This window comes from Esox lucius, chromosome 10 (assembly GCF_011004845.1).
Source record: "Esox lucius isolate fEsoLuc1 chromosome 10, fEsoLuc1.pri, whole genome shotgun sequence".
Taxonomy (NCBI): domain Eukaryota; kingdom Metazoa; phylum Chordata; class Actinopteri; order Esociformes; family Esocidae; genus Esox; species Esox lucius.
Window position 1 is genome coordinate 6,139,358 of NC_047578.1, and position 14,034 is coordinate 6,153,391.

The 14,034-nt window shown below is 38.0% G+C and overlaps 1 protein-coding gene and 1 long non-coding RNA gene across 2 annotated transcripts; both read left to right on the forward strand.

The window, feature by feature from the left end:
* The first annotated feature begins 1,773 nt into the window (after positions 1 to 1,773).
* Positions 1,774 to 7,917, forward strand: LOC105022823 (clumping factor A). The gene is made up of 12 exons (XM_010891553.5): positions 1,774 to 1,859; positions 2,880 to 2,941; positions 3,043 to 3,087; positions 4,295 to 4,375; positions 4,863 to 4,907; positions 5,095 to 5,139; positions 5,242 to 5,289; positions 5,398 to 5,457; positions 5,630 to 5,737; positions 5,932 to 6,885; positions 7,350 to 7,406; positions 7,762 to 7,917. Exons 1-11 carry the CDS (start codon positions 1,849 to 1,851, stop codon positions 7,370 to 7,372), a joined length of 1,482 nt encoding a protein of 493 aa, XP_010889855.4. The 5' UTR covers positions 1,774 to 1,848; the 3' UTR covers positions 7,373 to 7,406; positions 7,762 to 7,917.
* A 1,761-nt stretch (positions 7,918 to 9,678) lies between these two features.
* On the forward strand, positions 9,679 to 12,465 carry LOC109616202. Its single transcript, XR_002197301.2, has 4 exons — positions 9,679 to 9,705; positions 11,584 to 11,796; positions 12,009 to 12,053; positions 12,189 to 12,465. It is a non-coding gene; the product is annotated as an uncharacterized LOC109616202 (long non-coding RNA).
* Positions 12,466 to 14,034: the final 1,569 nt, after the last annotated feature.

Here is a 14,034-nt window from a genome sequence, read left to right on the forward strand (position 1 = left end):
TAACAGCTTACCGAATTGTGTTCATGTAAGCGGATCTGTTCAGAATGTATACTTTTGTCAAGAAACATAATGAGAAGGAACAGTGAGATGCGTCACAATAGCCTTGGAACTCATAATACCCCTGGAACTAAAGCTGCATTGTGGTATTATCTTTGCAGCTATTTCACATTTAGCTCTTATTCAGGTTGATCTCAAATGGTAACCTTGAGATCAACCTTGACAAGAGCAGAGCTGCTCTTCCTCCAGAGCAAGGCCTGTCCACTCCAAGACCTCTCCATCACTTTTGACAACTGTTCACAGTTTTCCTTTCCCAGAGCGTTAACAACCTTGGCAGGACCCTGGAGAACTCCCTTACAAACTGTACAAAATCAGCAGTTGTGTTGCCTTGCTAGCTTAAGATTAATGCATTAACTTTTCGTTGCTCCAGTTATGTGCACAGAACTGAACTAAAATGTAAAATGTCCTAAAAAGGTTCCAGGGGAATGTTGCTAGGACAAATAAGGGCAAATCATCCAAGGGACGTCTTTCAGACACATTTTTGTTTGCCGGGATAACAGTTAATAGAAAAGACTACTGTGAAAGCTGATATGTTTTGGAGGTATACAGTTATCTAGGAACATAAAGAAGAGGAAGTCTCAAGTGCGTCATAATACACCTGGAACAAAAGCATTATGAAAGCCACATATTGACTTGTCGACTAAACAGAAATCAGTGGGTATTTTTTGAGAGTTTGAGATTTTTGGAAGTCGACTCAAATCAGAAGTGTCTTCCATCGAAACCTCCCTGAAACAAAACAAAAGATGCAATCGGCACCATCAGGCTTAGTCTCCTGGTGGGTTTGTATAGTTCCAAGATTGTCCATGGATGTTCTCCACAAAATTCTGGGGACATTGTGGACACCTGTGACATTTTGTCTAGTTCCGGTTTGTCCCATTGAAATGGGTAGATGATTCTCTTGGGATTAGCACTGTTCTGGGGAAGTTCATGAGGACGTTTTTAGGACAAGACAAGGCCCTGATATGTTAGCTCTTTGGTGACATCCTGGGAGCTAACAGGGAGCAATGCCAAGGTCCCTCCTCAAACATTTCCATTTAAATATCACAATGTACAATGGAGTAGTAACACTGTGTCAAATATCCCTGTTACCTAGTCCTAGTTATCTTTGCACCTCTTCCAGATGCTGCCAATTCCAGGCCAGCCGCGAGAACTAAAGACTTTAATTGCTCAACACTCCAAAGCCGGTTTATAGCGCAACTTCTCTGTACTGGCCTTTTACTTGTCATTAGTACAAAGACTTGTACTTGTATTGACACATTCTGAAACAGGCCTTTCATGCAGTGTAAGAAAGCGAATGTGCTTTAAAAAGAGCTATAAGAAATGGAATGTCCATTGAGAATTTGCTATAAAGTTCTTGACATGGTCTCCAGTGATTTCATGGGACCGTTCAGGGTCCCCATCTGAGAATGTTCCCTTTGCAACATCCCTTCATGAAACGTCATTAAATGTTCCCTTAGGCCTGGCAGAACTTGTTTAAGTAACTCAATGGGAATGCTGACGAATGTCCTTAGAACATCACCAGTTTGCAGAGTTGAAACGCGAACAAAAAGTGTCAGAGCGTCACTCTCTTCAACTTTAACCCTTAACCTTAAACTATTTTCAAGGAGTGTAATACAAGCTATTTCTCTGCAACACCTCTCTTTGTCTCTTTGTTTACCAGTGTGTCTCTGTGTCTCTCAGGCTCTGCCCCCTTAAAGAAGAAGAACTGGAGAAAGTATAAAAACTGAATTTAGACTTATAGGAAACTACAAAAACACCTGAGTTCTCAATCAGTTACACCGACCCATCACAATGACGGCACGGTAGGTGAATACTAACACAGCAGTGGCTTGATTTGTGTAAATAGGTTAGACTTACATTTGTGTAAGTTCAAAACAAATAATGTGATTTGATCATTTGGAAAAAGGGAAATGTTATGTTTTTTACGGCCGTCTAATTATGTTGGCAATGTACACTTTCTGTACTTTTATTGTGACTCTTTAGATTTAACATAGTCCTGAAAATAAATATGAAAACATCTGAATTGGCAAAATAAGGTATTGGCTGCAGAAATGTACCTAAATGTCTCTACAAGCGCTGCCTGAAATTAACATTTTGGATCACGTTTTTAAAGAGACACCTAACCCCCACCAAGTTGATACAACCGCACATGCTTTGTATCACAATTTAACAATTGAAGAGCACTGGCTTTAACAGGTAAAAAATTGTCAAACCTGTATTTGACACCAGAGGTGCTTTAACAGCATGTGAAAACAAAGGTCCTTATTCTATAATTATTATTTAAGTGTTATAAACGGTGTTTACTGTGATTATGCAAATTGAAATGAAAATGTGTATTTTTTAAATGAAGTACTCAAAGTTATAAACTGGGTGGTTCAAATCCTGAATGCAGATTGGCCAATTTTAGGAGGCCGTATATAATGGGTACAACATCACAACTCTTGTTGCTGTTCTAATTGTGTTGGAAGGCATCTCTGGGCATTGTTGTATATTATCAATATACAAAACCACGGCTGAGCACCGGATCAAGACACTCTGTGATGTGTTGGTACAACGAACAACTCTTATCCGTGGTATATTTGCTGTATACCAAATCCTATTCAATTGAATATCGATTCCTAATTGAGTGGTCTTTCTTAACCATTGAGAAAAGAGTTCATAAATCTATTTTAACCATTCAAATACATCAAAAGATCTGATGTAATTTTGCAGTATATTTGAAACACCAAAACATGGCCATCTAGGAGAAATCATTATATATTTTTTTATGAAATGGTTTGAAAAGTGACCCGTTTATTTTTATTTTTTCTATGCGCTAACAGAACATTAACTGTTTCTTTGATCTTGGCTTTGGCTTGCCTGGCTTTCTCAGCACCCATCAATGGTAATAAAACATTACATTATTTAATTTGAATGGAATTGAAACAGACAGTATACTGGAAATTTATTTTTAAAGAAACAATCATGACTGTCTTTTTGTTCCAGATGGCTTTACAGACACAGAAGTCACTGGCCCTCCTCATATCCCAGGTGAGCCCTTAAATATTACATAAAAAGGTCAAGGATACAGGTTTAGGTCAACTTTATTTGACAATAATGCAGGAACGTATAGTGTCAATCCCCACTCCATTTTAGTAAAAGTCTGAGCAATTGGACTGCAGAAATATAACCACTCAAATACAGTAGTCTGGGATCCGGATTCAATGTCTGGCCATACATGCCTTCAAAATATTGCTTTAAAGAACTTTTGAGGCTATTTTGTGTTTATTTTGTTCTCAAACATTTGTGTCAATTTTCAAAGTTCAGAATGTTAGTCTGACCTCATAGTGTGATCCAGACTGTGGTCTTGGTCTCATTTGACTGACACTCAAAAGGCTATATTTACACATGTGGACACAGCAATGTTTGCCCATTCTTCTTTGCAAAATTGCTTGATGGCGACCTTTGGTGGACAGCAATTTTCAAACTGTTCCACACATTCTAAATTGGATTGAGATCCAGGCCTTGACTGGGCCACTCCAGGACATGTTGATAATTATGTTTGCAGATGAGGACAAGTCAGAAACTCACTCCAATTGTAGTACGTGGACAGAAATTGTTTCTATGCATTAAATGCATATTGAAAGGAACTTTAGTACATTAAATCAATAATACATTGTTATTATAACTTACATTGATTAAATATAGTTAAATTCATATAAAATATAAGAAAGAAAACCCTAATACAGTGGATGTTCAATACATTGCAAGTATTTTAATATATTCCAATCTGGATTACACTTAATTGCATATTTAGAGCTTAAGTTATGACAGTCCTGATTGACTCCAAACATCATCCCAAGTCAGATAGCTGAAGGGCATTGCTATTTCAGATGCTGCTGATGGAGACAAAGACAAACAAGAAAGGTATTGTAACGGTTGCAAGACGCAAGTGCAGAGGTTTTGGAACCAACTACGCATCACTTGAAGAAAGACTTGGCATAAACAGACCACAAACACTGACCTTACATGAAACAACACATGAACCAATGACTGACAAGAAAAACGAGGGCAGGAGGAACTAAAATTCATTGAACACAGAAATGTATGAGCTGGCTCAACACAAGCTGTGACCGGCTGTTACAGGTTTAAGAACAGAATGATACGAAATACTACATTAAAGTTGTACAAAATGGCTAATCTTTTTCTTTTTAAAACAGCTGACTTAGATGTATGTATTTTTAAATTATGATTTCAGACCTGGATACAACTCCAGAAAGTGACTCCAAGAGGTCTCAAGAAAGTGACTCCAAGCAGTCTTCAGAAAGTCACTCCAAAGGTAAATGTGTTAAAAGCAGACATTTTTTGTTTTCTTAGTACTACCGCAGGCTAATGAAATACAGTCCAGGTATGCCAGGTATTTTCTGGGAATGCCATACTGAAAATGCCCAAGGTACTAGCAAACAATGGTACAAATAGCAGAAGCCAGATTGGCAGAGGGGTGGTTGGCTATGGCTGCCATGTCACATGGAGGGATGAGTGAGCATAATAAAAAGAAAAGCTTTGCAGGATGCTTCAGAGGACGCTAGTGATCAACCAATAATGGGAGAAAAAGTGGTACAATTTCAGAGAAAACATTATACATGACCGACAGTGTTGCCCTAAAAGTTGTATAAAAGTATTTCAAATACTGCCGATGTAGTTAAAGAGCTAAATTAAAAAAGATATCCAAAAGTTTGAGGACGGTATAAGATAAATGCTAGCGTTTGGACATATAGCATTGAAGTAGGACAAGATCTCTTACCCTATTTTCTTTTGTCCATTAGATGATGATAGAGAAGAACAAGAGGATGCCTCAGATTCTTCTGAGGGTATGGAAGAAAAACTATTCAATTCTGAATAACTAAAACAGAATTGGATTCTCCAATCAACCAATCTAGTCTAAATATCCATCAATATGTATTCAAGCCTGAAAAAGTCAGATTTTTTATTACAATCTTGAAAACATCCAAACACCTTGAAGAATGTAGGAACTCATTTTCTTCTGTCATTCCACAGAAAAGGATGACAAAGACGCTGTAGAGTCAGAAGAAGATTCCTCTGGTAATACACCCTTCCCAGTGAAAATCTTTGATAACAAACATCATGCCATAAACCTTAAATGACTGGGTTACAAATCATTTATGTTGCTAATTATGATTTCAGACTCCTCAGAAAGGGCCACCAAAGAGTCTCATGAAAGTGATTCCATAAGTAAGTGTGTTAAAAACATTGTGACTATCTTCACCCGCCATGAAGTCATTCTATGGCCAAAATCTGTTGTGTTAGAAAGTGTCGTGACTGTTTTCCTTTGTCCATTAGATGACCACAAGCATGGAACCAAGTCAGACGATTCCTCTGATTCAGATGATGTGTCAAAGGGTAGGGAACAAAAACATCAGTCTATTTGGCCAAAGTTGTAGTATTCGTTAGGAACTAATATTTTGCCTTAAGGTGAAACATCACATTCCCGATAATAACGTAGTAACAGCTAAGATCATTGGAAAGGATAAGATTTTAGGTTAGAACTGACGTAAATCCTTTGTGATCGTAGATATAACCAGTCATGCAATGGATGGTGATAACAAACAACTGGAGATTCATTGTGAGGGAAAATGCGACGTTAAGATGTTTTACCCGTCAGCTGAAGAAGACTCTGCTGGTGAGTCTACTCATTGAAGGCTGTGTGTCTGCCACCATTAGAGGCTCATGATGGGATAGGTCTTATTACTGGTGTCCCCCAGGGTTCAGTAGTAGGACCTCCCTGGTTCTCACTTGGTTCAGAAATACATACAGAAATACAAATCATTACCAAGACGTCTAAATATTGTCACTTGTTTTCTCATTCTGCCACAGACAAAGACAACAGTGATGAAGATAAGGACAGTTCTTCTGTAGAAGAGAAGGACAGCAACAGCAAAAAAGAATTTAAATCAAAGTCAAACCAAGATAGTGACCGTAAAGAAGATTCTGACTCAGACAAAGACAGCAAAGACGACTCCGATTCAGACAAAGACAGCAAAGACGACTCAGATTCGGACAAAGACAGCAAAGACGACTCAGATTCGGACAAAGACAGCAAAGACGACTCCGATTCGGACAAAGACAGCAAAGACGACTCCGATTCGGACAAAGACAGCAAAGACGACTCCGATTCGGACAAAGACAGCAAAGACGACTCCGATTCGGACAAAGACAGCAAAGACGACTCCGATTCGGACAAAGACAGCAAAGACGACTCCGATTCGGACAAAGACAGCAAAGACGACTCCGATTCGGACAAAGACAGCAAAGACGACTCAGATTCGGACAAAGACAGCAAAGACGACTCCGATTCGGACAAAGACAGCAAAGACGACTCCGATTCGGACAAAGACAGCAAAGACGACTCAGATTCGGACAAAGACAGCAAAGACGACTCCGATTCGGACAAAGACAGCAAAGACGACTCCGATTCGGACAAAGACAGCAAAGACGACTCCGATTCGGACAAAGACAGCAAAGACGGCTCTGATTCAGACAAAGACAGCGAGAGCAAAGATGACCGCAAAAACAGTGAGGATGATAGAAAGGATGAGAGCAAAGATGACAGCAAGGGTGTCCACAAGAGTGACAGGAAGGATGAGCATGATGAGGATAAATTTGCTGCAGAAAAGGAAGAAAGCGCAGAAGACTCAGACAGCGACAGCAAAGATAGCAAGGATGACAGTGAGGGTGACAGCCACAATGAGAATGAATCCGAATCAGACTCAAGCAGCAGTGATTTCAAGTCAGAGGACTCTGATGACAACAGGACTACAGAGACCAAAGGTACTGTTGCCCCCCCAAAAAAGCTTGAGTTGTCCTTAATAATTGGGCGAATAATTAGATTAAAATATCATGGCAATAGTTAGTACATGCTTATATCTTAATATGAATGACATCATTTTGTGGTAGGCGTTTTGGTAGTGGTAATGACATCATATCGTGATAATAGTATTGTTAGGGGTAATTACAGCAACATATCGTGGTAATAGTATTGTTAGGGGTAATGACAACAACATATTGTGGTAATAGTTTTGTTAGTGGTGATGACATATTGTGGTAGGAGTACTGACAGTGGTAATGACATCATATTGTGGTAACAATTCTGAGAAGGATGATCATGACAAAGATAAATCTGGTATGTATCGGTTTTCTTCACCTGTCTTTCACTTCATCCATACAGAACTGAATCAACTGATTAAATCCAATGTTATCGTATTTCCTTGACGTCCTCAACATTTTATTTTCAGATTCGGAGGATGCCCAATCTTAGTCACATTCAGAGCCACACAGAGATTCTCCCTCAGGTTTGTTTCCTCTGGTCTGGCTTCACATCACCCAGGGGGAGGATCTTCTGGTGCATTCCTCCTGTAGCATGGGTTTGACCACCGTCTCACCGCTCCTTCAGTGAAAACACTCTCCTGTCGTTCTACACTTTCTTAAAAAATAAAGCAAACAAATGCACCTGGGTGGAGTTGCTTAAACATCAGTCTTTGTGGGGCCAGTGACTCTGAGGCACATTTCAGGACCTCCTTATCATGCGGGCATCAATGAGTTTTGTGTTAAAAAAACATGCATTTTAAATGACTGTATTTATTTTCTCTTATGATACAGTCACTGGTTGTTGTGTTAATGTCCACGTAGTGTCTTGTCATTTTTCAGGTGCTCATGCCCTCACCAGCCCAGAAACCTGATCTCTCGGCTGAGCCCACGAGACAGGAAATGTAATTAGGAGTTGATAACCAACAATGTCACCATCATCTTGAGTCAAACATCCCGCTGAAGTCTCTGAAACCACTGCTGAATCTAAATAAACTAGAGAACTATATTGCATAAATAAATTGTGTGCTTGCTTTATTCCTGTCCTCCTTTTTCATGATTTTGAACTTATTCTAGTGGAATTTGACTGCAGTCGTTATGGTAATGGCAGGTGACAGTTTTAAGAAGATAAAAATATCCCTACATTCTCTCTTCATTTAGCCACAAATTGGACCAACTGAATTGGGGTTAACCGAACTCCTCCAAAAACGAGAAGTGAAGCTACCAAACTAGGTAGATTAATTGCGTTGCTTAAGAACAGAACATTGAATGTACATTCATGTACACTTATTTACAGTTGTGACGGACACTATAATAAGCTGATTGCCTGAATGGTGCTTCCCATGCTCCCATAGACGCCGTGAGGAGACAGATACAAAGACCACCATATACTGAGGTAAAACCATGGCATGCCAGCCTCTGGCTGAGCCAAGCTAATGTTAGCTAAATGACTAGGAAGCTAACTTTTTAATAGCTTGTCGTCACGAATGAAGAAAGCACCATGTACACACAAACAAACAATGTACTCACTAACTGTAACTCGCTCTGCATAAGAGCGTCTATCAAATGACTAAAATGTAAAATTTTACCAAACGTCTCACTGAATTCATCCGAAACACTGGTAAAGCATATAAAGGCAAACAATACATTTGCCACTGTAGGTAGGTTGCAGAAACCTAGATGCCTCCAGTGCCGATTTAGAGGTGGGACATGGGTCTGATCCACAGCATGTTGCTCGCCTGGTCAATTGCTTGACCTATACTTTGGCAGTCTTGCCACTTCTATCAATCAAGATTAAGAATATACTTTTAGTGAAAGGGCACAACTTTTCTTTTTTACACTTAAGCCATCTCATACTTGCACAACTAATTCATTACAGGCAGATGAGAATACATTTTGAACAGCAAACACAGTATTTATTCTGACATCTTCACCACACATGAAGAGTTATGAAATCAGAGCCAGTATGTAATGAATTAACAGAGAAGTTGTTTTGGTAAATTATATGTGAGACATTTCTTATGTTCAGTTACTAGGCCTTAACTGATCTACTCATCGTTCAGTAGCTGTCCATTAGGTTTTAACATCTGAGCTGAATATAATAGGAAATTGTGATTAAAAGGGACCCCCATTCGCCATAACAAGCATGTCCTATAATGTGCACATTCAGAGAGCCTTGTCCAACATGGCCGATTATGCCTTTGTTTACCTTAGAGTTAACATCGCTAATCCTACAGATTTTTTTGCAGTGCCAAACATAATATCTTTTAGGCTATAGGAACTTCAAATTAATCAATTTAAGTAAATTTTTTCAGTCAATTTATTCTTTGCTATCGGAGAAAAAGTGGGAAAGTTTTGCTAAAACTGCACTGGATTCGGAATCAAACATGCTGTAGATGAACACCGCCCAAGGCATCAGGTTTTCTTTTCTGTAAAGGCAACCGTAACTTGGATTAGCTAATCTTGGACTGGTGTTTGACTCATCAGCCAATGTACTTATTTCAACCTGACATATTATTTTACAGAAAATCTTGAATAAAGCCTCCGCAAAACCTATTAAGCACTCTTTAGACAATTCTATTTTCTATGTCGAAAAACAAACAAAGGTGTCGAAGGATCTCTTTAAAGTCCTTTAACCTTAACCTTTAGGAATTTTCACACCTCCCTTTGTTTGTTTCCCCGAGTGTTTGCCTTACAGTCTCTGCATTGGAGTACAAAAGGTATAACATCTACAAAAACACCAGTTTCTCTCCAATGGTTAAACGTTTCTGTCATAATGCTAAAACGGTAAGTGAATGCTAACACAGCGGTGGCTAGGATTGGCTATTTATTTTGGACTTGGTGTGCGTATGGGTTCTTTTAAAATAATTAAAACTTATGAGACATATTTAGACATATATTCTTGGGCATGTTGTACATTGTCAGCTTCCCTGTATATTGAAACTTGAAAGGTTAACAGTTGCTGGGGAGATTCTAATAATATAGTGAACTATTAAATCAATTAAATCAACAGATTAAATCAATTTAGTTACCTTTTCTTTTGGGCTCAATTTTAGTTACTTGTAGTTTTGGGTTAATGTTTTGTGGGGATGCCACTATATTTTTATAAGTTAATTAACTAATGTTAAGTTATTGAAAGGAAGGATATGGAAGGTTATGTCAGAGCTAATTGTTAGATCAACATTGACACACAAATGAGCTAATTAGATTATCCATGCTATTCTGTCTAGCCAGTGGAATGTCATTGGTATTTGATAAACTGTTCTTCAAGGGACCATTTGTAAGAATTTTACTTTAGTAATAGCAGAAATTACCAGAAGACACCCGCAGGGAATGTTTTAAGCTAATGTTTCAAATATATTTGCCTGAGATGTTCCCCATTGAAACATTCTCAGCAGTCTCTCTGCTTGCTGTACAATCCAAAACACACACATTTTCATTGTGGACTAGCTATACTACTCAGGTCTCATTTTGTAAAGGAAGGAGAGATGTCATTGTTCAAAGTTCTGTGTTGTAAACACTGGAGGCAGAATTCTACACAGTGCCCCATTCAAGATAACATTATCATACTCCAGAAGCACTGATCTAATTCTGGACTCGAGGTGATTTAAAATACAATAAAATAGTGTTTTTCAACCTTCTGTTGTCATGGCAGTTCAGCTGCAACAGGTTTTTACATTTTCAGAGTGTACTGTACCGTCCATCTTTGCATTTTCCTGCTACAAAGTCTTCCTTCCAGGAGGTCTCTTTTTGCTAAAATGTATTTAGATCAAATTTAAAATGTGTAAATTTAATGATGGTTTCAAAAGTTACCAGGTTTTTTTTATGTTGTTTAACATGACATTTACTGACAAAACTTTGCAGTATTTCATTAAAATCCCAACCCATTTCGGTACAATTCTGAGAACTGTAATCCTTGGAATTCATGTATAAACAGAGCAACAGATTCAGTCCAGTCATCCAAGATATAACAATTTTAGTTTTAAAGAGCTTTCTATAATTTTTGAATTTTGTATTTGTTTAGATTTACTTTCTTTATAAACATCGATAATCATTTTTACGATTATTATTTTAGTCAAGATAGCAGCTGCCTAAGCACACTGATAATAGATAATGCTATATTAACACATGGACCGTTGGATATACATTTGCCCTGTTGTTTCCCTACACCACAGATTCCAGTGACAATGGGCCTGAAGAGGTCTCAGCTGAGGAACTGACTGAGACTGTTTCTTTGACTTCCTTCCAGTAACTAAAATCTGATTTCATAACTCATCAAAATTTACCACATACTACAGAACAAAAAATTAAAAACTTAGGTAAAAAAAAAAAACTCATTGTTGCATAATACGATTTCAGATTCTTTAATTAAATGATTACTAATTCTTATTTCAAAATCATTGCCCGGTTAAATAATGGTAAAGAAATATGTTTAGGTTCACAGCACAAATTCCATTTTCCTCTGTCATTCCACAGAAAAGGATGGCAAAAATGAGGCTGTGGAGTCAGACAAATATTCCTCTGATAATACATTCCCTGCTGACATTATTGGGCCCTAAGGCACAAGTAGGAACAAACCGTGTTCTTACTTGTTTCAGAAACACCCATTATACTCCAAATCACTACCAGGATGTAAACATACTGTCACTTCCTTTTCTGATTCAGCCACAGACAAAGACGACAGTGATGAAGATAAGGACAGTTCTTCTGAAGAAGAGAAGGACGGATAGAACTCTGATTCAGATTCTGATGTAGACAGCGACAGAGAAGACAGCAAGAATGGCAGCCAGGATGACAGCGAGGCTGAATCAGACCCAAACAGTGAAGACGACACCAAGTCAGAGGACGCAGACAATAGTATGATGAAAAAGTCCAACGGTAAGGTTAGGACTAATGAAAACCTTGAAATTAACTTCATAATTTGATTAAAATATCATGGCATTACGTGGTACATGCTTCTTGGTTAGTTATAATGATATCATGTTGTGGCAATGGTATTGTTAGTGGTAATGATATTATACTATGGTTATGGTATTACTAGTGGTAATGACATCATATTGTGGTAACTGGAACTCTTCTTTCTGATACAGATTCTGACAATTCTGAGGAGAATGATAATGACAAAGATGACTCTGGTATGCCTCTTTTCGTTTCAATAGTTTTTCTACTGATCCATACAATACTAAATCAAAGAGACAGGAGTAATTTAAATGAAAATGTCCACCCTTTTATACGGTTTGCCTGACATCCTGAACATTTACTTTTCATAGATTCAGAGGATTGACAATCTTAGTGGGATGCAGAGCCAGGAGTGGAGATTCACACTGGTTTGTTTTCTCTGGCCTGACTTCAAATGACCTAGGACCAGAATCTGGTGTCATCCACACGTATATATCAACTATCAAATAGCATTACATTTCTTAAAACACCATGGGAAAAGTGTTCTTGCATGGTCCTGTGGTCCTGTGGTTCGTTCAGCAAAAACTGTATTTTTCCACTTTCCTGTCAGATAAGTCATACCAATGCATGTAAAAACTATGAATACAATAAACGAATCATTGGCTTTGTATGTGGACTCTGGTTCTATTCACTCTTCTCTTATAATCTTTTTTTTCTGCTCTTTAATTGTTACCCAGGTGGATAAAACCATGACCTCTAAATGAGTTCTTCTTACTATCCCATGTATTACCCTGTATGACGGAGTCAGTGATTTCTGTGTTAAATGTCTAATATTCATGGGTAGAGGCCAGAAAACACTAAATACAATCAGAGAGTCATGATAACAAACAACACAACTCAATATTTGGTCAAAAATTGATCTTCAGTTTCTGAAAACACTATTGGATCCAAGTAAACTAATTACATGAAATAAATGAGTGCCTCTTTTTCTTTTTGCTTCTTTTTTATGTTATCACTCTATTAAGATAGATAATGCCTTGATTATCTTAGCAGCTGTATGACGCAGAACCAGACTAGTCAACTGTTTGCTGGAAGGTAACACTGTACACCCCTCAATTAATGCACCATGTCTCTGAATGCAGGATAAAGTACATTAATTAAAAGTATCAAATAAATGAGCATTCTGACATAACTCCACTCATAGCCATAAAGCATCATTGATGTCATTTTCAGCTGGCGCAATGTTCAAACTAGGTAAATTGAGTGAGGAAAATAAAAATTTTGATCCGGGGCTATAGCCCTGGACGCCCAGGCCTAACAACGCCACTGTGTGGCACTTTCAAAACGAGTGCATTATATTCTGAAGCCACAGAGGCCTTGAACATTGTTTTGGTGCTAGCAATGGCCTCATCATCTCCGCCACAAATGATAATGTCTGTTTCTGATGTGTTAAATATTTATATTGTTTTGGGTAACACTTAATTTGGGAGTCCCAAAAGTGAGCCTGTAGATGCTCTACAGATTGTCTACTGAATATCTGTAACATTTTAACTAACTATCTACTAACCCTAACCATATCCTAACCCTAACCTTAAATCGATCCCTAACCTTAACCCTAAACCTAACCTTAGCAAGCATTTGCTTATCAACTGATAGTTTGTTTAAAGTATGTTGAAAATGTGTTGATAGTATTACTATCTACAGAACATCTACAGATGGAAATTGAGACTCCCAAAATAAAGCATAACCTTGTTTTGTAATGATGTCATAGGAAGTTGGACAAAACGGAGCAATGAACATTGTGGTTCAGTGGATTAAATTGGGTTTCATTGTCAGAAATTCAGTGGTTCACAAGATGGCTTTATATTGTCTTAAACAATACAGTATGAAATAACAGTTAATGGAATAGAGTTGTTGTAAACTGATCAGTCAAGGAGGTATACATGTCCAGCAACATAAAGAAAATGATCTGTCTGATGTGTCACAGTATCCCTGGAACTCATAGTACCACTGGAATTAAAGAGTTATTTTTAGAAGCTATTAGTTTACTTTTAGCCACAAACCCAGCAAACAGAGGACCATCCTGAGGACGTCCAGGGAATCATGACACAGTCTCCTGACATTGTGGTTTTTTAACATTTTAACCATTTTAACATTCTGATACCCATGTCAAATTTGGCTGACCCTCACACACCTTTGCAGGTAACATTGGTAATC